The sequence below is a fragment of the Anolis sagrei genome, chromosome 5 (genome assembly GCF_037176765.1).
Source record: "Anolis sagrei isolate rAnoSag1 chromosome 5, rAnoSag1.mat, whole genome shotgun sequence".
Taxonomy (NCBI): domain Eukaryota; kingdom Metazoa; phylum Chordata; class Lepidosauria; order Squamata; family Dactyloidae; genus Anolis; species Anolis sagrei.
Window position 1 is genome coordinate 13,579,517 of NC_090025.1, and position 27,120 is coordinate 13,606,636.

At 40.8% G+C, this 27,120-nt stretch overlaps 1 protein-coding gene across 1 annotated transcript; it reads left to right on the forward strand.

The window, feature by feature from the left end:
- The first annotated feature begins 2,128 nt into the window (after positions 1-2,128).
- FAM47E (family with sequence similarity 47 member E) lies at positions 2,129-26,901 on the forward strand. The gene is made up of 8 exons (XM_067468364.1): positions 2,129-2,145; positions 7,666-8,050; positions 11,362-11,516; positions 13,333-13,486; positions 17,883-18,059; positions 19,989-20,141; positions 22,103-22,183; positions 26,689-26,901. The coding sequence occupies exons 1-8, from the start codon at positions 2,129-2,131 to the stop codon at positions 26,899-26,901; spliced, it is 1,335 nt and encodes a 444-aa protein (XP_067324465.1).
- The last annotated feature ends 219 nt before the right edge of the window (positions 26,902-27,120 follow it).

The following is a 27,120-nucleotide window of genomic DNA, read 5'->3' on the forward strand; positions in this document are numbered from 1 at the left end:
AAGCCTGGCTTACAGAGTGCATTTATTGCATAAGAGATCTCAACCAAGCAATTGTTTTTATTGTGAGGGTCAATCAGTAGCACTGGTCTTCCTAATGTTGTTGGGAGTGAAAATTGAGAGAACTCCTGTGTATTTAGTGCAGTGTTTTTCTTCCTTCCTAATGCCGCAATCCCTTAAGACAATTCCTCATGTTATGGGGACCCCCAACCATAACATTATTTCCATTGCTACTTCATAAGTGTAATTTTGCTACTTTTATGAATTGTAATGTAAATATCTGATACGCAGGATGAATTTTCATTCACTGGATCAAATTTGGCACAAATACCCAATATGCCCATATTTGAATACTGGTGGGATTGGGCGGGAGATTGATTTAGTTATCTGAGAGTTGTAGTTGTTGGGATTTATAGTTCACCTAAAATCAAAGAAAATTCTGAACTCCACCAATGATGGAATTGAACCAAACTTGCCACACAGAACTCCCATGACCAACAGAAAATACTGGAAGGCTTTGGTGGGCATTGACCTTCAGTTTTGGAGTTGTAGTTCACCTACCTCCAGAGAGCACAGTGGACTCAAACAATGATGACTCTGGACCAAACTTGGTACGAATCCTCAATATACCCAAATGTGAACACTGGTAGAGTTTGAGGAAAACAGGCCTTGATATATGGGAGTTGTGGTTGCTGGGATTTATAGTTCACCTACAATCAAAGAGCATTCTGAACCCCACCAATAATAGAATTGGGCCAAACTTCCCACACAGAACCCCCATGACCAACAGAAAATACTGTGTTTTCTGATGGTCTTTGGTGACCTTTCTGACACCCCCTTGCGAAGCCCCCTGGGATCCCAACCCCCAGGTTTAGAAACACTGCTTTAGTGGATATTCTGAGTGTTCCCTGCCAAAGAAAACCCAGTAAAATTCATATGGTTTCCATAAGTTGACAGGCAATTCAAACAAGAAGAGAGAAATTCAGCAGGTGTTGCTTTGATGCAACCAAGCAACAACTCCTGTTGAAATGTCATATTCTAAACAGCCATGAAAGGCACTTGGACCCTTTCCAATTTTCACTATGCCAGCCATAGTTCATCTTAAATATCATCATTTTTCCCTACAGGGAAGAATGACAGTTGGATGCCACAAACATTCAATTGTTGAGATTGTGTCCATTACATTAGCTGAATGTTTTCTTTCCATGTTTTTTCAGTACAGTTGGATCTCCATTTTTACAGATTCTGCACCTACAGATTCAACCATTCACAACTAAAAATATTTTTAAAATCCCAAATGCAAACCTTGATTTTGCTGTTTTATATAAAAAACACAACTGTATATAATGGGTCTTGAGTATCAATTGATTTTGTTATCTACAGGGCATACTGAAACCAAACCCCAAAGACCCACTGCTCATTCTTATAAGGGTACTATGTCAATGTGTGTGTGTGTGTGTGTTTACATGGATGTATGCGTGCGAATGGACGGATGTTGTTCTCTTGTTTGTCTTCCTGGAAGCAATGAAAGAAATTAGGGAGAAATTGGGAGTATTGCTTCACATGACTATTACAGTACTAAGAACAGAAACTCCTTGTCAGGACGCTATCAAATATTACATATTCAAATCAGAGTTAGTCCCTCTTTTTATAGGCTCAATGCTTCCCACACTTTTAACAGGAGCCTGATTCACTGACATTTAGCAAGTGAGTTTCCACGCCACAATTCTGTGCCAGCCAATTCTCTGCCAATCTGTTGCTAAAGGCACAGTAGAAACCAAAGCAAAGTGAAGATGATGGGATATAAATAAATATTTGATATATTTCTCTACCAAAATTTAGAACCAGATTTAGCACAAGAGAACTAGCTGGCAGGCAGCAAATTAACTTAAATTCTAGTTCCAGAGAATGTAGGCCAAAGCCGGAGTGGCCGTTACACCATCCAACCGTTGCCATAGCTTCGCCATTGTTGCTTAGGAACCGGAAGCCTTTCCAGTGCTTAATGGTTGCCTTGTACTGGTTTGCTGGAAGCTGAATGTACACAGCGATGCCTTGTTTTTTTCTTCCTTAATGGAAGGAGCAACTGAGGCCCTTGCCTCGTCTACAGGTGCCACCCTTTGAATTGGGCAAGATGACCTCTTCCCCTTGGTAAGCAAAGGGAGTCAAGCATGAACCCTCAAACCACTGAGCTGCTGAACTTGCTGACCAAAAGGTTAAGGGTTCGAATTTGGGGACGGGTGAGCTCCCGCTGTTAGCCCCGGCTTCTGCCAACCTAGCAGTTCAAAAACATGCAAATGTTAGTAGATCAATAGGTACCACTCCGGCGGGAAAGTAACGGCGTTCCATGCAGTCATGCCTCCACCTTGGAGGCATCTACAGACAATGCCGGCTCTTCAGCTTAGAAATGGAGATGAGCACCGCACCCCCAGAGTAGGACACAACTAGACTTAATGTCAAGGGGAAACCTTTACCTTTACTAATCAACAGTTCTGACAGTTAATTTAAGTTTTTTTTATTGTTTGTTTGCTCAGGTATCAATAGATATTGGTTCTATTAGGACAGATTATTCCTGTTCAAATGTTGTATATGGAAGACCGGAATTCAAATTATGGTTCTCCACAATCCTATACTTGGGGAACTGTAATAGTGACATTTTTGCCTTTTGCTAATTTGATATAAACTTTGCTTCATTCACAAAATTATTTTAAAATACAGTGTAAAAAATTATGTTCAAGCTACATGTATAAAGTGTATATGAAACAAAAGGAGTTGGGTTCCATATCCAAGATACCATAGCTGTATATGGACAGTACATGCAGATATATTTGTATATACAAACACAGTTATTCCAAAAGCCAAAAATGCAGATAAATCTAAAATCCAAAATACTTCTGCTCCCAAGCATTTCAGATAAAGGATACTAAAAATATACACAGAGCACAGATTGTTGCTGGCCACAAAGAAGCTCAACAGTAGAAGCAAAATGTCAGGGTTCATTACCATTGTAGAGAGACTAAGCAATAAGGATTAATCCTTAGTTACTTAAGTTTGACAGTTGCTTTGATGTCTTAAAAACTTAAGACTGTATTAGGCTATGATTGGGCCCTCCTAGAATTATGAGGAAAATTTGATAGGGTGAAAAATATGAGATGGCCATCTCCAAACTATTATCTCATGGCGTCTTACCAATTTACCAAATTTATTATGGCAGTCCACTTCATCAGCTGCATGAAATGTTGGCTGTGATCCCATGATGCTGGCAAGTAGAGTTGTGTTGCCAGATTAAAAGCTATGTAGACAATTGCTGTCCGTTATACAGAAGAGGGAGTTTCAGCTGGTATTGTTTATCATGCAAACAGGCAGTGCTTCCTGAAATTGCCTGTGTCCAGTTTTCACTCTGGCAACATTAATAGTACAGCTGTTTTCAAAGGGAACAGGACTGCAGATTGTGATAATTATCTTAACCACAGCCATTCACAAAATATGTGCTAGATTATAATATAGCTAACCTTGCTGTCTTGAATTCATTAATGCAAAGGCAAGAATCCACTTGGTGATATTCCAGTATGTGACTTCTCATTAGACAAGAGTATGTTATTTTTTAATGTTGTGGAAGAACGGTACTATTTCCGGATGTCAGTTTTGTTGATTCCATAGTAAGGTGAAAGGGAACTGTACTGATGATGTCTGGGTGAAGCAAAGGTAGCAGCACCAGTTCCAATGGTGGTACTTATGGCAATAATGGGAGTCCACTACTGGCAGATAGGCATAAATTGGATCAAACCAGTGGGGTGCATAGTAGCAAGCAGACAACGTTGGGAATAACTAGTTTCTCAGTGCCAAAAGTAATAAACATTCTGAAGCTCAATGTGATGGGATTAATAAGGAGGCTTCTCTGGATCAAGATGGTTGATACTGAGATGGTGATCTGTCTGGGAACAGGACTGAACCAAAGGCTGTCAGGAGGAGAGCCAGAGTCACCACAATGTTCAGTCAAGAGTTGGTCAACTTGAGTCAGATAGCCCAAACTAATCCCTAAAATTGTTTGGTCCTTTGTGTGAGCTGGTTCTTCTAGCACAGTGATTCCCAATCTTTGTTCCTTCAGGTGTTCTAGACTTCAGCTCCCACAATTCCTAACAGCTGTTAAACTGGCTGGGATTTCTGGGAGTTGAAGTCCAAAACACCCGGAGGACCAAAGGTTGGAGACCACTGTTCTAGCAGCACCAAAGGGCTAGATGTAGTCAATTGACATATTCATATTGGAACCAGCAATGAGACTGGCTGAGGCTCATGTGACAATTTTTTGACCTTCTTGGGCTTTTTTTCAAAGGAACCATGAGGTCCTCCTTCCCACTGCCATTATCCCATTAGCATCACATTTTAACTGATAGCTGACTTCAAAAGTGGATGGTTTTCCTGAAAATCAAACAGCAACATTTCACAATTCCTTACAGTTATAGCTATCTTGTAGTGTCTGTGGATTCTACTGCAGATATTTGTCATACTTTCCACTGAATTTTGACTTCAGAATATTTTTGCAAGCTGCTCTGAGTGCCTATGCAGTTGAAGAGGGGGGTAAACATTCTCTAATAAATAAATATATGTAGATATGGTAGTTATCAGAAGGAATCGGAATATCCATGCCATGATATTAAATGTTTTCTTTTTCTCCTCCTTAAGCTTTTCACCAACATCAGTTCTCATTCAGTAACTCGATCTGAGCAGAGTCTATCCTAATACCTTGTAGTTATATGGCATGTAATTCCAGTTCCCAATGATTAAAATGCATCAGGATATGTTTCTGCATGTTCGGTCATGTTTAGAAGATATAATCTCTCCAACTTGTTGGAGCTGTTTTGAACAGAGGCAGAAAAAGAGAACATTCAAAAGACTGCTTTTTAAAGGCAATTCTAATTTTCCCATTCTTTCACTCATGATTGGTGTGTAATTCTTATAATATAACCAAACCTTTGCTTTCTCAATATCCTTTTCTTAAATGAAAAGTGTTAAATAGTTTAACACTGAATAGTTCTTTTTTGTGAGATGTAGACCAACATTTGATTTTGCCTTGTGTTTCCAGGTCAACAATATTTCCCTTTTTAAGAGATCCTATGACCTAGAAGGAGGCTGGTTCTTGTGATGATGATTATAATGATGATGATGACAATAATAATAATTTATTTATTTATTTATATTCCACCCTTCTCCTGTGGGGTCTCAGAGCAGATTACAGTATAAACAGATACCGGCAAACATTAATGCCTTAACACAATACAACAAGACACACAAAAACAAACAATGGCAAAGGCTTCTCCTTTCATTTCCGGCTTTGGAGACAATGCGCCCATCTCTGGCACTAGGGGAGGTGCTGTTCTCTATTTCCAAACCAAAGAGCCTGGTTGTCGCCTCCTGGTAATATGACCAGCATGAGTGTCTTATGTCTTTCCTGCTGAAGTGGTATCTATTTATTTACTCACATTTGCATGTTTTCGAACTGCTAGGTTGCGCCACTATATCATAGGAATGGGTGCTTGTGGTGTCACAAGTGGGACAGATGGGGAAGGAAATATTTGGGGCCAGGTGATTGTGAAATCAGGCACAAGGAAAATCTGACTAAAGTCTAGCCAGCTAATATGGCAATTCTCAGCCAAGTGGGGAAATATTCATTTTTGGAGGGAACACAAGTGTCAACAATTGCCCTGCATCTGCAATAGTTCCTGTTGTACTTCAGCATCTTGTGTAGTTTCACATACAATACAGATAGCTACTCACAGGTTTCCCTGGGCCCTATACTTCTCCTGTAGAAAAGTCACCACCAGTCCAATGGATTTTTTCCTCCAGGCCCTATGCTGAGATACATGCAGCTAGCTAAATGCTAGTGCCTCACTTCTTGCCTTGCTCCAAATTACATGACATATATATTCATTCACTTGCTCTCTTTCCTAGCTCTCAGTCTTCACTCCTGTCCTCTTGATGCATAAAAACTGTGCAAGCAAACACCACCAAATGGTGCCAGTCAGCATCAATATCACCTAGGAGGAGATAGTATTGGTACTTTTGATTTAGTGATTTAGAATCTGAGATTACTTTGCAAATAATTTAGCTATAATTATGTTTGTGTGTGTTGTGGGGAGGGCTGTATTTTGGATGGCAATGGTTTTTTAAACTGCATTTCAACTTTCTTAAGTTAATATCTCTGTCTATAGTGGTGCTCTGATGTCACAATGTGAGACTGGCATTTGCTTGGTTTAACTATGTCAGGAAAACAACTAACCTTACGGGGGCTGCAATAGCTATGTAAACTTTTGTGAGAATATTTGTAATTTTTCCCCTCAAAGGTGGCAAAGAGGAAGCTGGAGCCTGACTATGTATGGTTTTCAGCTATTTGTTAAATTGTTCATTTATTCTATTTTGTATGGGTAGCCTTTAAGTCTAACAGTTTTCTGTGGGCTGGGCTGGACCTTTCTTCCAGCAGGGCCAGTGTTGTGGTGGTATCTTTTGTTAAGTTAGTACTAATTATTCATGAAAGTTGGCAGATTTATTTACAGGATGACCGGGTGCATTCACGTGTCACAATAAGTCAGGGGTTCGATTAATCATGTTTTGTTGCTTAAGCCACAAACTGCAAAAAACAGATGACCAAACAAAATGTAACCCATCTGTTTCACCTCTTATGTTAGCTCCTGTCTCATACTAAACAGCTAGAGAAGGATAAACAAGAGATAAGTCATAGTTGAAATAATGACTCAGAAGAAGCCATGATTTAAGCAGCTAGAGATTATCAAATAGCAACAAGCCCTGGGTTTTGACTATGGTTTATGAAGAATTAAGAAATCATTGCCAGAGATGGGTTTGCATTGCAAGAAGCCATATTTTAATAATCATCTCTAGTTTTCCATGCCATGTGTTGTTGTGTGCCCTCTGGCAACTCTCAAGGCAAAGCTGTCATAGGATTTTCTTGGCAGAATTTGCTGAGAGTTTGCTTTTGCCATAAGGGCTGCAGTGGTGCAGCGGGTTAAACCACTAAAGCTGCAGAACTTGCTGACTGGAAGGTTGGCGGTTTGAAACCGCAGGACCAGGTGAGCTCCCATTGCTAGCCCCAGCTTCTGCCAACCTAGCAGTTTGAAAACATGCAAATGTGAGTAGATCAATAGGTACCACCTTGGCAGGAAGATAACGTCACTCCATGCAGTAATGCCAGCCACATGACCTAGGAGGTGTCTATGGACAATGGCAGCTCTTTGGCTTAGAAATGGAGATGAGCACCCCCCCCCCCCCCGCCCCCAGAGTTGGACATGGCTAGTTAATGCCAAGGGGAAACCTTTACCTTTATGAACAATTAAGAAATCATTGCCAGAGGTGCATTTGCACTGCAAGAAGCCATATTTTAATTATCATATCTGGTTTTCCATGCCATGTGTTGTTGTGTGCCTTCAAGTCATTTCTGCCCCCTGGCAACGCTGAAGGCAAACCTATCATAGGATTTTCTTGGCAGAATTTACTGAGAGTTGGCCTTTGTTTTTCTCTGAAGTTGAAAAAATGTGGCTTGTTCAAGGTCACCCAGGAGATTTCTATGGCCAAGCAGGAAGTTGAACCCGGGTTTTCCCGTGTCCTAGTCCAACACAAACTACTGCACCACATTGACTTTAACATTGGTTCCTTTGACAGGTATAAGGAGAGGCTGCCTTCTAAATGCTTTCAAGACCGCGTTGTTAAGAAAGAGAGGTTCTCTGATGCCCTCAATGGCAAGCGATGGAGATTTTTGAAAAGCGGCTTAGATGATTTCAGAAATGGCTGCCTCGACCCTTCTGATAATATAACTATTCGTGGTAAAATGGGACTTGTACCAATCATTCTACATTATGACAAAACGGATGATTCTGAGATGATACCATACAAAGTCTCAGAGCCACAGACCAGAAGTGATGTCGTTTACTCCAAACTCAGTCGAGCACAGAAAGCAAAGAAAAACTATATAACACAGACAGAACGTTGCCTGGCCCAACATCCACTGGCACTTTATCCTCACTTGGAGGAGAGTGTGCCCCCAGAGGTAAGAATCCCTGCTTTTTACTCAATGACTTCATAATCGTACACACTGTAAAATTGGATTTCTTGACCTTGAATTTTCCCATTCCAGCCTTGGAACACACTATAGCCCAGGAAAGCAGGGAAGCAATTTTTATCCTTTACAGTTTTGCAAGCTGTAGATGAAGAAGCAAATATGTTTATTTATATCATACGATAATAGCTTGAGACTATTCCATGAGTTTGTATCTTCAGCAACATTTGCAACACTTCAGATGTGAATTACGTAAAGCACCTTAGTTAAGCTGATGCAAGTTAGACGTAAGCCCATGTAACTTCTTCCTCTTCACATTTATGATTTGTGGTACCATTGCATTATTGTAAATGTGTCGTAAAAGCCAGTCAGCCATCCCAGGTGACCTACTTCTGCAGCACTGAAAGATGATATGATCAGTCCCTTGTATTATAGGGTCTGGAGAACAAGCCCTATGAGGAGCGGCTTAAGGAGCTGGGCATGTTTAGCCTGAAGAAGAGAAGGCTGAGAGGAGATATGATAGCCATGTATAAATATGTAAGAGGAAGCCACAGGGAGGAGGGAGCAAGCTTGTCTTCTGCTTCCTTGGAGACTAGGACGCAGAACAATGGCTTCAACCTACAAGAGAGGAGATTCCATGAGGAACATGAGGAAGAACTTCCTGACTGTGAGAGCCGTTCAGCAGTGGTACAACTCTCTGCCCCAGAGTGTGGTGGAGGCGCCTTCTTTGGAAACTTTTAAAAAGATGCTGGATGGCCATCTGTCAGGGGTGATTTGAATGCAATATTCCTGCTTCTTGGTAGGGGGTTGGACTGGATGGCCCATGAGGTCTCTTCCAACTCTTTGATTCTATGATTCTATGATATGAGTCTAATGACCATATAATGCAGTTCAATCTGCATTAAAATGGCAGTGTAGATGAAGCCTAAGATACGCCTGCACAACCTGTAGCCTCAGGTGTTTTGGATTTCAGCATCCTGACGATTAGACAAGCTGGCTACGGCTTCTGGGAGTTAGAGTCCCAAACACCTGGAGGGCCACCAGTTGTACAGACCTGATCTAAGAGCTGAGCAAAGCAAATCCTTCACCCAAAGAAGCTGAGCTGAAGTTGACCTTTATTTCAAATATGGTCACCTGTACTTAAAGTTACAGCTGTATTTAATGTAGCACACATAAGGAAGTCTTTAAATATGACAGTATTTCAAGCTAATTAGTTGGCTAAGAACTGCTTTCCACTTTATAGTTTAATTAGACTGTAAAGCACAGAGATTAAATGGGAAGGGTTTAGCTTCAGTTAAAGACAACAGCTCTTAAACAACTTTACTGACGCTATGAAACTTTAGGATTTGCAGGATAAGGTGCTCCAGTCTGCTTCCTTCAACCCACTCTCTGCCAAATTTTTACCAAGTCAGCACTTTGGAACAAGGAGTCTTGTTTCCTTTTGTGGAGAAGTGAGACTTTCCTGTTTCTTGGCAGGGAGTTGGACTGGATGGCCCACAAGGTCTCTTCCAACTCTTTGATTCTCTGATTAGGTCTCAGAACAGCATGTCGATATTTGAGAAATGCCAGTAGTGTTGTCACTTGCTGATGGGCAGGAGAACATGGGTCAGAATTAATGAAAACCCATTCTTCTGACTGCAAAGAGTTGGGGGATGTCTTGATGCATTTTTAGACTCCATAATATGATGAAGAACAATTATAAGTGAAACAGTTATGAGATAAACCTTTCAAAGGCCTGGGAACAGTAGGGAATAGCCAGCTATGGTCTACTGATGAGAGCAAAAAGGCAAGGCTTGTTAGATGTGACTCTTTCCCTCCTACTCTGCCCAGAAAAATGTTAAATAAGCAATGTTGTATGAGAACAATAGAAGCAAGTTAAGTAGAAGGACAGGTATAGCAAGGCAATATCTGTGCTGGAGAAAACGAACTGCCCTCTGCAGCTGCTATGGCACAGGTTATCTTAGATTGGTATTGGCAAGAGTGCTGCAAGGCTTGTATGAAGACCTCAGAGTTCCCCAAGAATCTAAAATTCCAGGTAACCTCCTACTATTAAATAGACTTCCTCTGCATCTAAAATGAATGGTGGTGATGGAGGAGGTGGTAAAAGCCCTCCACATCTGCTAGAAATTATTTTTTTTGTAAGTGTCCAGACCTACTCCACGATGCCCCTTAACCTCTCATTGTTGCCAACCCATTCTAGACTTTCTAATGTGGTGAACTAGTCATTTATTTAAGTGTTCATGCTTTGAACTCTCAACTTATGCTGACTTTGCATGCAAGTGTGAGTAAGAATCACAAATACACCATATACTTCTACTGGTCTCCATCTAAGGCAGTGGTTCCCAACCTCCCCAACCTGTGGTCCGTGGTCTGTTGGCATTACTTGCTAGTCAAGAAAAGTGTTGTTGTTCATGCTCGGAAGTCCAGTTTGTCTACTTTCCCATAAATCTGGTGCAGAATAGCAGTTCAATGTCTTAAACAGAGAGGAGGCCAACAGTGGGTCCCAACCTGTGGTCTCTGGACCACCAGCAGTCCCCAAGAACGAAAATACGGTCCACGGCCTCACCATTACTACACAGTTGCCTCGAAACCATGCGGTAAGGAAAGTGACTGGTCTTGTGAAACCCTCTTATAGTGTTGAGGCAATGGGGATGTTGAGAGGGGAGAGTCTGACTGCCCACAAAATATTACTATCACATCAGCTCTAGATTATCAAATATGGTTTTATGTGAGCAAGCAGATAGCGACTACTGGATAGCATATGATCTCTATCAGAAACTAGAGCTGATGTGGTCTATCCAATGCAATTTTCTGAATTAGCACCCCAATTAACCAAACTGAATCTAAAGTTGACCAAAAACTGATTTGTAACCCTTTTGGTACTAATATTGGAGGGTGGTCCCTGGTCAAAGTGGTCCCTAGTCAAAAAAAGGTTGGGAACTACTGATCTAAGGACTCCAAATCCTGGGTAAGTGAAGTGTACACACACATAACAATATTTTAAGTAAAATAAACAAGGGAGCAGGGAATGTAGGTCTTGCATGTTATGCAATGTAATGATCTAAATGCGACCCAAAATGTTTAAAATCAGATTGATAATTCAAATTCACACAACATAATATGAAAATGTTATAGAGAGGAATGGGTCAAGATTCTTTACATATTTTATCAGAGAGCAGAAATCCTTGCATTACTTCTATATCAAGCAGCACCACTTTTGCAGTTTTTCGTATGTAACATGAGGTTGTTCAGATGTCAAAATGTGTTGGCTTAACATATCAGGCCATTTACCTTTCTCTCAGCTTTTCCCTGATGTTTTACGGCTCCTGGACCCCGAGATGCACCTGACTAGAGAATCATTCCTTGATAAGAAACCTAAAGAGGATCACCCCACTTCTGTTCAGTATCAGGAAGAACGTGACACAAAACCAGAAACACGCTTCACCCCAACTGTCCCGTGAGTAATGCAGTAGGCAGGCCATGTAATGCCATGGTGACTGCTTCTATAAGACAGAAACATTCATTCCACGAAGCTGCTTGGCATGTGATGAAACATGGAAGTGAATTCTCTTAGGTTAAATAGTTGGGGTGCAGACTATCTGAAAGGTCACATTTTCCAATGTAAGCATTCCTAAGTTTTATGATGTTCGGGGAAGGGTTTTCTCTCTGTCTTATAGTGATCACAACTGGTGAGGCTATGTGACATGGCCTTCTCAGTGGCAGCCCCCAGGCTGTGAGATACTCTGCCATGAAGGGCTCATCTCTGTCCACTGATAGTGATCACAACTGGTGAGGCTTTGTGACATTGCCTTCTCCGTGGCTGCCCCCAGGCTGTGAGATACTCTTCCATGAAGGGCTCATCTCTGTCCACTGATAGTGATCACAACTGGTGAGGCTTTGTGACATTGCCTTCTCAGTGGCTGCCCCCAGGCTGTGAGATACTCTGCCATGAAGGGCTCAGCCCTTTCCCACTGCCCCTATATCCCAGGATCTAATCCCAGATTATCTGTTTATCCCAAATTATCTGGCAGTGGGGACTCAGGGCCCTTCCACACAGCCATATAACCCAGCCATATAACACAGCCATATAAGGCAGATAAGCCACAATATCTGCTTTGAACTGCGTTATCTGAGTCCACACTGCTAGATAATCCAGTTTAATGTGGATTTTATACAGCTGTGTGGAAGGGAGCTCATATATTCAAGTTTAAAGCAGATAATCTGGGATCAGATCCTGGGATAAAGGGAAGCGTAGAAGGGCTTTAAGAGAGCAAGGGGTCCTCCTGACTGGTTTTTAAATGTTGATAGTTCTAACAGAATAGCTTCTCGCGTTTTGTGGGTTCCAAAGGAAAGAAGACATTTGTTCCAACGTGTTTTGCAATTAAAAGGAAATCCACCTAAGTATTGATATAAAACATTGCTGCTGGTCCCAGGAAGGCGAGAAAATAGTCTAAGACTACAGAAATATCATGAAAAATAATCTGAAAACTAGGAAAACAGGGATTGCCTTTTTGAGAGGAGTACAGAGTTTTTTCCATTAAGATAGGTCTTTGGCTAGCAACCGATTTCTGTAAGAGGGTGTAATTAATAAAGGAAAGGTTGTAATTTTCTCCTGACTGACATGTTATTAATGCACTTTAAATTAATGCTCTTTTTAATAGGATAGGTAATTTAATTACTTTTTATCTGTTTTGATTATAATGACTCTATTTTAAGTCATCCTTTAACATGGATGAACCATCTCGAATAATGGCTTTATTCTTGTATACCACCACCATCTCTCCATGGAGCTCCCAGCTGGGCAATGAGTTAGACCCTTGTGACGGCAGGACTGAAGACTGACAGGTTGGAGCTTCAAATCTGGGGAGAGTGCGGATGAGCTCCCTCTGTCAGCTTCAGCTCCCCATGCGGGGACATGAGAGAAGCCTCCCACAAGGATGGTAAAACATGAAAAACACCTGGGCGTCCCCTGGGCAACTACCTGGCAGACATCCAATTCTCTCACATCAGAAATGACTTGCAGTTTTTTCAAGTTTCTTGGTTAGTCTCAAAGGTCTTCAAGATCATTTCACACCCTCAGTGTGAGCTGGCATTCGGTGTTCTGAATGTTCTAGTTCAATTGCAAAGATATGGGAAATAAAGCAAACAAAAAAGCATAGACGCCGCATGAAAAATATGTGATGCATCAAACTTGCTGTAGTAGCACAGAAGTATCATCATTTATCAGTGTGACAGGTATTTGATTATAACTGTGTATTTCTCATTGTTTTTAGTGCATGGCTGCCGAAAAAGAAGAACCCTTACACATGGCTTAGTGAAAAAGAAGTGGCTGAGAGAGAAAAAGCAGCCAAAATAGCTTATGTTCCTCCTTTGGATGAGAATGTAAAGCGTGTAACAAAAGAGTTCTGCGACTGGGTCAGAGAAATGGTAAGCCAGGGGATTTGTAATTGCAAACAGCAAGGCGATAAAAAAAAAACTAACCCATCAAAATCTGTTTTGATATATACACAAAGGTTGAGCAGATTATTTTCAGAAGTCATGAACTTACGTGAACTTCAAAGCCTGGATGTTTTAAATTAGTGTTTCCCAAAGTGGTGGTCTCTTTTTCCATAAAAAAAAGATTAGAACTATTTTAATAATATGGCAGAACTATGGTATCAGTTCATAACACACTGGAGGAAACATCCCTGTCCACTATGTCAAATGGTTTGAGAAACACTGCATGGCAGGGTTTCTCAATCTGGGGGTTGGGACCCCTGGGGGAGTTGCGAGGGGTCCTCAAAGGCCATCAGTAAACACAGTATTTTGTGTTGGTCATGGGGGTTCTGTGTGGAAAGTTTGCCCCAATTCTATTGTTGGTGGGGTTCAGAATGCTCTTTAATTGTAGGGGAACTATTTTGTTGTTGATTTGTTCAGTCGCTTCCGACTCTTCATGACCTCATGGACCAACCCATGCCAGAGCTCCCTGTTAGCCGTGGCCACCCTCAGCTCCCTCAAAGTCAAGCCAGTCACTTCAAGGATACCATCCATCCATCTTGCCCTTGAACTATAAACCCCAGCAACTACAACTCCCAAATGTTAAGGTCTATTTTCCCAAATTCCATCAGTGTTCACATTTGGTATATTGAGTATTCATATCAAGTTTGGTTCGGATCCACCATTGTTTGAGTCCACAGTGCTCTCTAGTTGTAGGTGAACTACAACTCCAAAACTCAAGGTCAATGCCCATCAAACTCTTCCAGTATTTTCTTTGGTCATGGGAGTTCTGTGTACCAAGACTGGTTTAAATCCATCGTTTGTGGAGTTCCAGAATGCTCTTTGATTGTAGGTGAACTATAAATCCCAGCAACTACAACTCCCAAATGACAAAATCAATTCCCTCCAACCCCACCAGTATTCAAATTTGGGCATATCAGGTATTTGTGCTAAATTTCGTCCGGTGAATGAAAATACATCCTGCATATCAGATATTTCCATTACAATTCATAACAGTAGCAACAAAAATTATTTTATGGTTGTGGGGTCAACACAACATGAGGAACTGTAGAAAGGGGTTGCAGCATTAGGAAGGTTGAGAAACTCTGCTGTATGGTGTAGTGGGGATGGTTTCATATTTGCATTAAAAATGTTAAGGTGGCTGTCCAACTTTTCAAACCTCTTCTATATAGAATATTTCTACCAAGTGAAATATAAAAAAACAACCCCAGTATGCTATTTAGTAACCATTTATGTTCCGATTTTAATTCATTTAGTAAAATGCATGAAGTGATTGACCTTTGTGCCACTTACCCCCAGGTCTGTGACTCACTAGTGATATCTGACATCTTTGTGCAATGTCATGTTTTCATTTAATTCCCTTTTGGTCACATGAGTAACTTGTGATCTTCTTTTTAAACCAAAAAAGGAGGAACTTTGACATACTTCCTAAGCTCGTGCAGCTAGGTATGTTAAAAGAAAAGGGGGAAAAAGAGGACCCAAGAAAGGTTTTTCAAAAGAAGCTTGCTGGCTCAGCACCAATGAAAGCTTAGAGGATGATTCACATGCAGTGTGACCAGTTCAATATGATGAGGTCCCCAAAATAGTTTTTAAAAAAGGGAGTGCATGTGCCTTCAAGTTGCCTATTGACTTGTGGCAACCCCATGAATGTCATAGAGGCAAGGAATACACAGTGATGGCTTTGCTAGTGACATGATTGGCATTGTTCTGCATTTCATTATTTTCTATCCCACTCCCACAATTATATAAATATGTGCTATACTAGAGGCTTTAATATCAATCCGTACTGCACCTGAAGACATGAGTTATACCCATGAAGGATCATCTATCTATCTATCTATCCATCCATCCATCCATCCATCCATCCATCCATCCATCCATCCATCCATATAATAAAAGTGAAAAATGTGGATGTGATGGATGTGTCCACTTACACAGACAGCTTCTTGCCTGGCTATAGTTCCAATTGCTGAGAAGCCTCCAAAGTCACTCCCTCAACTGACATTGCAGATTCTAGCGAGTGCCAAAAACATTTAGCCCAAACACTGCCAATATCCTCCCCAAATACTACGGCCCACCATCCAAGGAATGCTTTTATTTGAGGAGAATTTCATCCTTGATTTGACGTGTTTCCTCCATCACAGGTAGGCATCCCAGGGTTCTTTGTGTGAAATTTGCATGACCCCACCCACTGCCTCTCCCTTAACCCTCTCCAACCCTTTCCTATGGCACACAGCAAACACAGAGGAATAGATCAGCAACTGAACAGACTGGAGGGGTTTGGGGGAGCGACTCAACAGGATGGAAGTTGTAGTTCACCCTTCATCAAGGCAGAGCACTGTGACCTCTGCAATAATGGACCTGGACTGCCCTTGGCATATGGGACTTGTAGTTCACTCTTATCCAGAGAGAACTGATTCCAGCTGATGACAGATCTGGACCAAACTTGGCACACATACCCAAGATGGCCAACTAGGCATACAGGCCTGGTTTGGGGAGGATTGACCCACGATTCTGGGAATTGTAGTTCACCCACATCCTTATGCATTTTCTAATGGGAGCATATGTAAAAAACCAAATAAAAAACTAATAAATAATGTTGCTAATTGACTAAACGATATTACCTAATACCCCAAAGCAAAAAATGCCTTTTTCTACTAACCCAGGCACCACCGGGTACCCAAGCTAGTGCTAAAATAAAAACCAGATATTGAAAGGTACTGTCATTACATTACTGTTTTATCCTCTGCTCCAGTCTTTAAATATAACAGTGAGTTTGACTAAATTGGGATCTAATCCTTTTTTTTTTTTTTTGGTCTGCATCCAGAAGAATTCAAAGAAAAGCTTGGTTTGTGGTTAATGGAAGTATATGCCTAAATAGTCCCACAGTGGAAGGTATTCAATTACTTTAGCAGCAAACTTGTGTGTTTTGAGAAGATACAGAAAGTGCCAATACAGTATACCTTAAAAGACTATGGCACCTTTCACACACCTGTATAAAATTCACATTGAACTGGATTATATGGCAGTGTTGACTCAGATAATCCAGTTCAAAGCAGATGTTGTGGATTATCTGCCTTGATTTTTTGGGTTATATGGCTGTGTGGAAGGGCCGTAAGATCCTGCATCACACCAGTGAACCTTAGGGCCCTTCCATAAAGCCCTATATCCCAGAATATCAAGGCAGAAAATCCCACAATATCTGCTTTGAACTGGGTTATCTGAGTCCACACTCAAATAATGTGGGATTTTCTGCCTTGATATTCTGGGATATTACTTAGTTACTTACTTTACTTAGGTGATCCCTCGTAGTCCGAGGATGATGGTCCTCCAAGTTCAGTGTCCTGGGGGTGGGTTCGTAGGTGGCTGTGGAGCACTATTCTTGACCTGCATCTTCTCCCACAGTGAGGGCATTGGTTTCCATGTGTGAGGCGGTCTCGGTCGGGGTTGGCTTGACGCGCCTTCCTCTTGGCACATTTCTCTCTTTCACCCTCCATTCGTGTCTTTTCAAATTTCTACAACACTGCTGGTCACAGCTGACTTCCAGCTGGAGTGCTCAAGGGCCAGGGCTTCCCAGTTCTCAGTGTCTATGCCAGAGTTTTTTAGGTTGGCTTTGAGCCCATCTTTAGATCTTTTTTCCTGCCCACCAACATTCCATTTTCCGTTCTTGAGTTCGGAGTAGAGCAACTGCTTTGTGAGACGGTGGCCAGGCATCTGGACAACATGGCCTGTCCAGCAGAGTTGATGGTGGAGGACCATTGTTTCAATGCTGGTGGTCTTTGCTTCTTCCAGCACGCTGACGTTTGTCTGCTTGTCCACCCAAGAGATTTACAGGATTTTCCAGAGGCAGCACTGATGGAACTGTTCCAGGAATTGCATGTGACGTCTTTAGACAGTCCACATCTTGCAGGCATATAGCAGGGTTTGGAGGACAATAGCTTTATAGACAAGCACCTTGGTATCCCTACGGATGTTCCAGTCCTCAAACACTCTCTGCTTCATTCGGAAAAATGCTGCACTCGCAGAGCTCAGGCAGTGTTGTATTTCGGTGTCAATGTTGACTTTGGTGGAGAGGTGGCTGCCAAGGTAGTGGAAATAATCAACATTCTGGGATATAGGGTTGTGTGGATGGGTCCTTAGTGGTAGGTAAGCTAAATCCAAGGTGGAACAATCCTTAACATTTACCCCAAGGTACACTGGAGCAGGTAACAACAATCACCAATTTCTTGCTCCTTTCCTAACACACTTATTTTCTAGAAATACCAAGTGTGTTTGCGATGATGGAAACAGCTGCCTCCTAAAAGGCTCTGCTTGGTTTAAATTCTAGGGAGGTGAAAATAACATTGACGAAGCCACCATCATGAATCTGTTTGATACAAGGTATGAATCCAAAGCCAAGCCTCTCCTGCCCATGAAAATAGTGGAGCTCTATCATGTGCCAGGAGAACTGAGAGACCGTGAGGGAAAACCCCCAAGCCGGGCAACTATTAAGAGCCTCGCAAAGGTAAGTTGAAGCTGAAATACCACAGAAACTGAGGCAATAATTGAAGGTAAAATGCAGGGTTTCATACCACAAGAAATAATGTGCCGTTCTCTTTCATTCTGGTGCAACTTGTGTGGGAGAACAAATCTGCTGCATTTGTCTGTCCCTTCACCCTTGAGGCATTTATGAAATCCCAATTTCTCTGATCTTCTATATAGATTAGGACCCAACAAAAGTCATGTTTATTTACTTCAGATCGAGCTCCTGGTGGTACAATGGGTTTAAACCCTTGTGCCAGCAGGACTGCTGACTGAAAGGTTGGTGGTTCAAATTTGGGGAATGGGGTGAGCTCCTGTCTGTCAGCTCCAGCTTCCCTTGCAGGGATGCGAGAGAAGCCTCCCACAGGATGGTAACACATCCAGCCATCCCCTGGGCAATGTCCTTGCAGACAGCCAATTCTCTCACACCAGAAGCAACTTGCAGTTTCTCAAGTCACTCTTGACACGAAAAAAGTACCAAAAATTCATATGAACGGCAAACTTTGTACTTTCTCTCCTTTACTTTTTTGTGAGCAGAAATTCTGCTGCTGCATGCCTTTGCCTCTCAGCCTACCTGCTTTCCCATTCTCCCCCTTGGGTCGGCTCTTAAGGCAGCTTCTGCTTAGGAGAAACAACATTTGAGATTGATGAGAACAGTTGCATAATCATGTCTGATTTGGGCTTTCCACTTCTAGTCTCACAGATTTACTCAATAGGACAATGTTCTTAGATTGCCACTTGCTGGTTACTCTACAGTACTGCATGCATTATGATCCATTGTCCTTCAGCATCTCTATTTACAAGGTACAAATAGCATAAAGGGCTGTGGATGACAGGGGAAAAGGCACACATGATCATTCTGACCATTGTTTCTGAGTCTGCCATAAAGAATAATATTTGTCCCTTCATTGCTGGGTGTATAAATAAATATGTGACAAGTGTGTGGATTGGTATTTAAAGACAGACAACATACTGCCTCCTCGAAGGCTTTCATGGCCAGAATCAATGGATTATTTGTTGCGCTGAGTCAATTTGTTGCGCAGTAGCAATGTCCAATATGCCCAAAAACCCAATGCCAAAGACACAGACCAGTCAGAAGAAATAAAACAGTAGAACTTTACTCTTGGATGCAGAGTTGAAAAATAAAACAGTTTGGCACACTTACATAGTCACTGTAAGTACTACAGAATAAATCTTCTGTGTTTTAAATCATAGAGCATAACAAAATAAAACATGGTTACTTCACCATAACCTAAGCTTCTTGCTTCTTCTCTCTTCTTCAAACTTCCAACTGCCAGCAGTCTGCACAAGCCTCAAATTGTTACATTTAAAAGGTGTGGCCTAGCTAGCATTCTGCAGCTGCAGTTAATCATTAATACTTTGCAAGGCTTTTCTGTTTAGGCTTTCTTTAACACACACACACACTGGGCTTAAAGCAATATACCGTAATATTATTGTGGTCATGTTCCAGAAGTATTCTCTCCCGATGTTTCACCTGCATCTATGGCAGGCATTCTCAGAGGTTGTGAGGTCTATTGGAAACTAGAAAAATTGGGTTTATGTATCTGTGGAATATCGAGGGTGTAGAAAGAACTCTTGTCTATTGGAGGTAGGTGTGAATGTTTCAATTGGCCACCTTTATTAGCATTTAATGGCCTAACAGTTTCAAGGTGTGGCTTCTTACTGGCTGGGGGGAATCCTTTGTTGACTGGTGATTACCTGTCATTGATTTTTTCTTGTCTGGAGTTCCCCTGTTTTTGATTCCCCCAGGATTCCCCCAGGCAGTAAGAAGCCATACCTTGAAACTGCTAGGCCATTAAATGCTAATCAAACATGCTCCATACAACGTGCATCTTTTTGGAATGACTGAAAGCTTGTTTAAAAAAAGATATGAATTGCATATTATTTTTAGAGAACACCTTCAGAACCCAAAGGTGAAAAGTATCAATATGGAGCCTGGTACCTTCATCCCAAGAAATGGAAGAAGAAAAAAGCAACAGAGACGGAGGAAATACCTGATTGTCTTCAGTACTTTCTAGATCTGAGAAAAAAGAATATCCCAACGGTAAGTGAAAATTTCCCCAGAATTCTGTGGTTACTTAGGTAACTTAGGTAACCTGTAGCTAGCAACTCATATTCTTGGCTAACTACTTGACTTAACCCAACCTTTGTAGAATTCTTTCATTTTTCTGTTGTTGTTTTTTTAAATCTACTCCAAAATCTGAAAGAGGAAATTAACTTTGATAGACAGGAAAGGTAAATAACTATGTTCCTTGTTGATACCAAACTTATCAATGAGTCTTTCTCCAGCCACACATTTCTATCCTGGGCCACTATATTTAAAAAAAATCCCTGCAGCTTCACGTACCCCCCCCCCCCCAAAAAAAAACAATGCTCATGAGTTTATGTTATGCAGGAGCATGAAAGCAGAAAAATAAAATTCTTCAAGTCTTTTTAAAGACACCAATTTTCCCCCAGCTATGCTCCAAAGTGGGTTTATTTTGGGCTAATTGATGATAGCACCCAAAAGCTGCTCCAGACTGATGCACCCAAAAATAAGCTATGATGATGATACCAAAGATAAGTACAGGGGTGGGCCATGGTATTTTAGCAGTGTGAGTGTACCTCATGATATGGATATGGATACAATATATGTCTGTTTAGTGGGCTGGCTTGGTAGGGGCTTGAGTGTTGGAATAGAATTCTGAAAATCAGGGTTTAAAATCCTTGCTTAGCCATAATGTGGCTGGCCTTGTTGAAGTCATATCTCTGAGCTTCAGAGGAAGGCAGTAGCAAACTACCATTAGACTTATACGATCTGAAGAGAAACCAGAGTTTCTGACTGACTGATTAAACAAATCTTGCCAAGAAAATCTGCCTTAAGGTTATCATACACCAGAAACAACTTGAAGGAACATGACAACAATGTGTTTCTTTGTTTGTGTGATATCCTGCTTTTATTGCAAATGAGACTCAAAGGAGCTGTCAAAATTTACCAACTGAAGTATTGGCTGTACAGCTTTTATTGAGATGCTACCAAGTGATTTGAACCTCTGCACAATGTAGAATCATAGAATCAAAGAGTTGGAAGAGATCTCTTGGGTCATCTAGTCCAACCCCCTGCCAATAAGCATGAAAATCACATTCAAAGCACCCCCAACAGATGACCATCCAGCCTCTGTTTAAAACCTCCAAAGAAGGAGCCTCCACCACACTCCAGGGCAGAGAGTTCCACTGCTGAACAGCTCTCACAGTCAGGAAGTTCTTCCTAATGTTCAGGTGGAATCTCCTTTCCTTAGTTTGAAGCCATTGTTCCGCATCCTGGTCTCCAGGGCAGCAGAAAACAAGCTTGCTCCCTCCTGGACGTACTTGATCCAATTTCACTGCACACTTGATAAGGAGATAAGCAGGGTCAGACCTGGTTTATACTAGAATGTGAGGTCACCAAGGTTCATCAGGGATGTCCATGTAGGTGAAGAATTGCTTCTGAAGCCCAGGAGAGCTAATGTCAGTCAGAGCTGGTGATTCTAAGTTTGATGGACCAGTGGTCTAAGACAGCTTCATATATTCCTAGGAAAGTTCAGTTCTGGAGCTTCAATGATCGTGGCTCAGATTTCCACATGTGGATATTTCAAGGAAACTGTACCCACGAATAGCATCAATTCTTTAGCAAGCACCTCCATGAGATTTCTAAAGTATCACAGAGAGTTCTGCACAGAGTAGCTCAACTTCATGAATATTTATTTCACACTCACTCCAAAAAGTTCCATACTGGCAGACCATGCTCACAGGTTCTCCAATAGTTTAGTGCAGATGGAAGGGTTAATGCTAAGTCATCTTGAGACATTTTGGCTTTCCCTGAGTAATGTCTGGATCTTAAACATATTACCTCAGTGCTGACAACACTAATAAATGCAAAAATTACCAAATTGGAGGGATTCTATACACAGGTCCTGACTGATTCTATACTTTCACAGGATGTAAATAGTACCTTCATGTTCAAAATTTTAATGACATTTCTTGTAGGACCAAGGCGATGAAGTGCCTCTCCATGGAACCTATGCTTTTGAGCAGTTTCTGGAAAAGAAAGGCTACAGGAAGCCAGCGGTGAGTGAACCTCAATGTCTAGAACTGGAGACCAGGCCTGGCCAATCTGTGAACCGCTTAGCCTAATCAGCCTATCAGTAATGCACCATAGCCTGCAAACTGCTTGGCCACCTCCTGATCTTGCAGACCTATCTGGGCATCAAAAATAGGTTTATTGTGCTTCTGACAAGCCATTTTTCAATGCTGGTGAGCAATAATTTGTCCAAGTGTGTGCCATAGTCATCACACTCAGCCCTACTGTGCTCCCAAGCTCAAGAACTTGGCTATCAGCTGCACTTGTGTGACATATTGAGAGATTCATATGTGCTATGCTGATCTTGACTTCAACTGAGAGTACTCCAAAAGACTGTGAGTTAGAGATTAGCAAACCAAACCACCGAATGTGGCCAGACTGTCATTGACCAAGGCAAAAACTACAACTGAAGGTTGCATTGTTTTACCATAAGGCTGTATCTTTTGGGGAAGGGAAATAAGGACATCTCAACTAGGGAAGCTCTCATATCTGTTGACAAAGGCGCTCACCACAAGAGACTGATATTTTCAGCTTTCCCAGTTTCACCAGATCTTGAACCCAATACTTTTGTGGATGTTATTTCAAAAATATGTAATTTACCACTAACAAAAAGTTTGAGAAGCTGCTGTGTGGGCACACATGGGACAAAAGCTTTCTGAAGAGGAAGAACTAGAAACAAAATAGTTTCCAAGAAAATGGACACAATGAAGAATTACATAATGCTATTTTGTGAAGAGAATTGTTACAAAAGGAGCACTTTCTACAAGGTTTTGGTTATATTTATACTGTGGGACATTACTGTGCAACAATGTTATTAAATTAAGCACATTGGAGTTACTGTTTGAATATCAAGCTGGAGAAAGATAATAGTTTGATGTTTAAAAACATGAGAAAGCATCATTATTATTCTCCTCTTATTACAAGTTGAAGCTAAGAGGGAATGACATATTGATGCCTATCCAGTCAATTAATTCATGTCACAGATGAGATTTGAGCTAGACACTTATTTACAAAGCTCTACACCTCCTAGGCTTTTCTAAAGTATTCCTTTTGTTCCATCAAGATTTTGGGCCAAATTGGTTTGTGAAACAATGCACAAAGTATCATCTGGCTCCAGCCATATAATCTATGTGATAAATATCAGTATGTTTTGTGCTATACTGTTCTCTTGCCATAATTTGCTTTCTGATAAAGTAGTTATATGTTTCTGAAAAAGATATTCTAGACCTCATCACACTAGAGAAGGAATCCACTTCAAATCCGGTTGCTGCCTCCTGCAGAATTCTGGGGTTTGTAGTTTAGGGAGGAGCCTTTAACAGCCTCACTAAACGAGAAACCACAGAATTCTGCAGGAGGCAGAAAACAGATTTAATGTGGATTCTTTCTCTAGTGTGATGAAGTATTAACCTCATCACACTAGAGAATTAATCCACTTTAAATCCGGTTTCTGCCTCCTGCAGACTTCTGGGGTTTGTCGTTTAGGGAGGAGCCTTTAATAGCCTCACTAAACTACAAACCCCAGAATTCTGCAGGAGGCAGAAATCAGATTTAAAGTGGATTCATTCTGTAGTGTGATGAACCTCATCACACTAGAGAATTAATCCACTTTAAATCCGGTTTCTGCCTCCTGCAGAATTCTGGGGTTTGTCGTTTAGGGAGGAGCCTTTAACAGCCTCACTGAACTACAAACCCCAGAATTCTGAAGGAGGCAGAAATCAGATTTAAAGTGAATTCATTCTGTAGTGTGATGAGGTAGGACACAGCCATTGATTGAAACATAGGAGGTTTACTAGGGAACTCTTCAAAGAGCTGGACTGTGGAAAGAAAGAGTGGGCACGTTTAAATATCAGTGCACCCATGCATAATGTTCATCCAATCATATTTTCTCTATTGCAAAGCACTTGCAAAAAACAATAAAGAAGGAACAGAAAACGAGAGGGGCTTTGCTATCAGCCCAGTTCCCTTGAAATTCCACACTTCGTTCTGCAGTTTCCAACCTGTTTGTTATTTACAATGTAAATACAAATGTTTTTCATGATTTTACTTTAAATAAAGCAATGGTGAACATACAATCTTCCAGACATCAGTCGTAGCATATTAGCATGCTGCAATGTCTGTGATAGCAGTGAAGAAAATGAGAATTAAAACTCTGAATCTGTTGACATTAGATCACAGGAAAGATGCCTTGAAGAGATTTTTACCTGGGAAATGTTATCCCGTCTTTAGGTGCAATGTTACATTGTGTGTTTTAAATAGTTTGTGATTTCTTTATGTCATTGATGTTTTTATGCCTTTTCTCTTTTGTTGCTGCATTCTGTTGTAATATTGTTTGTTTTTAGCGGTTTATGTTTAATAGCAATTTTGAACTGGTTAATAGTTGGGGATACTGGAAGCAGTAATCTGCTCAATGGAGGTGGTGGATATTTCCCAATGTAAGCTGTAAGTTGACTACATATGTTATATTTTTATGCTACACCCACTATTTCCCCCAAATGTATACACCATAAATGTAAGGCATAAATGAAATACAGTATAATCCCCATTTCCACGGAATTGGTAATCCACATCTGACAAAATATGTCCTCTCAAGGAACTTTTGAGGTCCGAAAGGTCCGAAAGATGATTCTACGCAATTACTCTTTGGTGGAATTATCCACGGACCATAGCATTAAGGCAAAACATTAATCAAATGAGTTATCACACAATCATTTATGAGGAGGCTGCCACAGATTTGTATTGAAAGCAAATTCTAGAGAGGATACCAGAGCAAATCTAGGATAACTTCCAGCGGAAGTCATTCATTTCAATAGGTTTCACTATTATCAGAAGTTTCCTGTTTCAGTGGTAAATTCAATAACCTAGTCCGCTTTGGATAAGGGAGTCATGCTGTAGTTTCATTTGTGTTAATAGCATTATATTGTATAGTATTTGAATTATATGCTTATGAATTACCGTATTTCTTCAACTGTAAGAAGCTATCAATTATAAGAGGCACTCTAATTTTTGTACGCCACCACCATCAACAGTACTTAAGATACACCTGAGATTTTAAGATGAACCCCATTTTGGGAGAAGTTTATATAGGGAAAAAGTGTATCTTAGAACTGAAGAAATATAGTAGTTCCATTTATGTCAATATTGTACTGTCTTGTATTTGGGATTCTATTGTAAACATTACCTTGTATTTTGGATTTTGTTGTAAACCACTCATATTGCTCCATATAAATTTGTATGTAAATTTAGCAAATCATATACTAGAAGTAGAGGCAGCCATGATGAGCATTGGGTACTTTACTGTGATACTTCTAAAATAATTAGCTAATTAGATAGAAGTTAGATTCAGACAAGCCCCCCACCCCCCCACAAATGTAATAGAAAGTACAGTGGGCGCTAAAAACTAAATCTGAACCTCTCTTTCTTCACTAATTGAAAAGGCAGCATCTTTTCCACCTGAAAACCATAATAAAGTTAAGCCACTAACATCCCAGCATGCACACGGTAAAACAATTACTTCAGAATTAATAGGCTGATAGGAATGGGCCATGTTAAAATAAAAGTGAGTGGGATCCCTCTGAGAGGTGATAACTCACTCAATTCCCAAAACGACAACTTGACAACACTGTATGCCTGACTAATTAGGCCAGATTGAGACAGAGAGGTAAATTTCCATGTATGCCCTATTGGAAGGAATAGTGTTTGTGCATATTTGTGGAGCTTGTTTCCAAAAATCCATCTGAAATATTTTAATACTAAATAAAAAAACATGCTGAAGATCTGCATTGTTTTGCTGCAAAATGCAATTTTCAAGCCCTGTACTAAAGTGACTTGATGCATTTTGATAGTTTTTATGAATTCATCACACTAGAGAAAGAATCCACTTTAGATATGGTTTCTGCCTCCTGCAGAATTCTGGGGTTTGTAGTTTAGTGCGGCTGTCAAAGGCTCCTCCCTAAACTACAAACCCCAGAATTCTGTCAGGAGGCAGAAACCAGATTTAAAATGGATTCATTCTCTAGTGTGATGAGGCCCTTAATCTCTACATATTCTACTCCAAGCCAAGAATGTGCTGCTGCCTGTAAATTATTTTTCTTTTCTTTTTTGATTCGGTACCTTTTGAAAAGAAACTCCACATTTATGTTTACTTTTCCCCTTTAATTGATACCCAGCCTTGTGTGGCTGAAAGGAATAACATTAGAAAGTCACTAACATCCCGACTCAGACACCATCTAATAAAGATGTGGATTCCATCTGTGCCGGCAATTCCTACTCGATGCAGTGCTAAAACACATAGCTTTCTTATGCAGGTAGATTTGGTGTTTTCATCTAGTGTTTTATACTGAAGGGTTTCTGTATAGCTCTCAAGAGGCAAAGAAGACTCACAAGTGCCTTGCAATAGAAACTAGGGTGCCAAGGGCAGAGGTAAACAGCACCAAGCCTGACGCCAAAAGCTTCCTTCACAGTCTCCATATTAATGCACGTTTATACAAAATAGGTCAGGACTGATACCAGATCCAAAAGTTTTGCCACTCTGCTAAGGGAAACCCAAGAGCTCATGGCACAGACCACTGCGAATGAGGAAGAAAGGAAGGAAAGCTTACCTTCATCTGAAATCTTGGATATGATGTTCGATGCTAAAATAGGGAATGTCAAAAAAAGTCTTAACCTTCCTCCCGTATCTTCCCGCATGTTCTTTCTGAAATGTTAAATAACAATAATAAACTGTGTTCTAGACTCTTCTTGGATTCATATGCTGTGTGTTCAGATCCCATATTTGTTCTTGGGTTGACGTTACTTATGCCTTTCAAGCACTTGATGCCTTCACTAGAATTGAGTGGATTCTGAGTGGATTCAATATTTTCAATGGCAGACGAGGAAAGTGTAATATTTTCATACCCATCACCCCATAAGGTTCTCTCAAGCTTAG

Bases quoted from the DNA above. Each gene is read 5' to 3' on its own strand.
- FAM47E (XM_067468364.1), top strand. The intron at 8,051-11,361 runs GTAAGAATCCCT...CCTTTCTCTCAG, and splicing joins AGGAGAGTGTGCCCCCAGAG to CTTTTCCCTGATGTTTTACG. The intron at 20,142-22,102 runs GTAAGTGAAAAT...CATTTCTTGTAG, and splicing joins GAAAAAAGAATATCCCAACG to GACCAAGGCGATGAAGTGCC.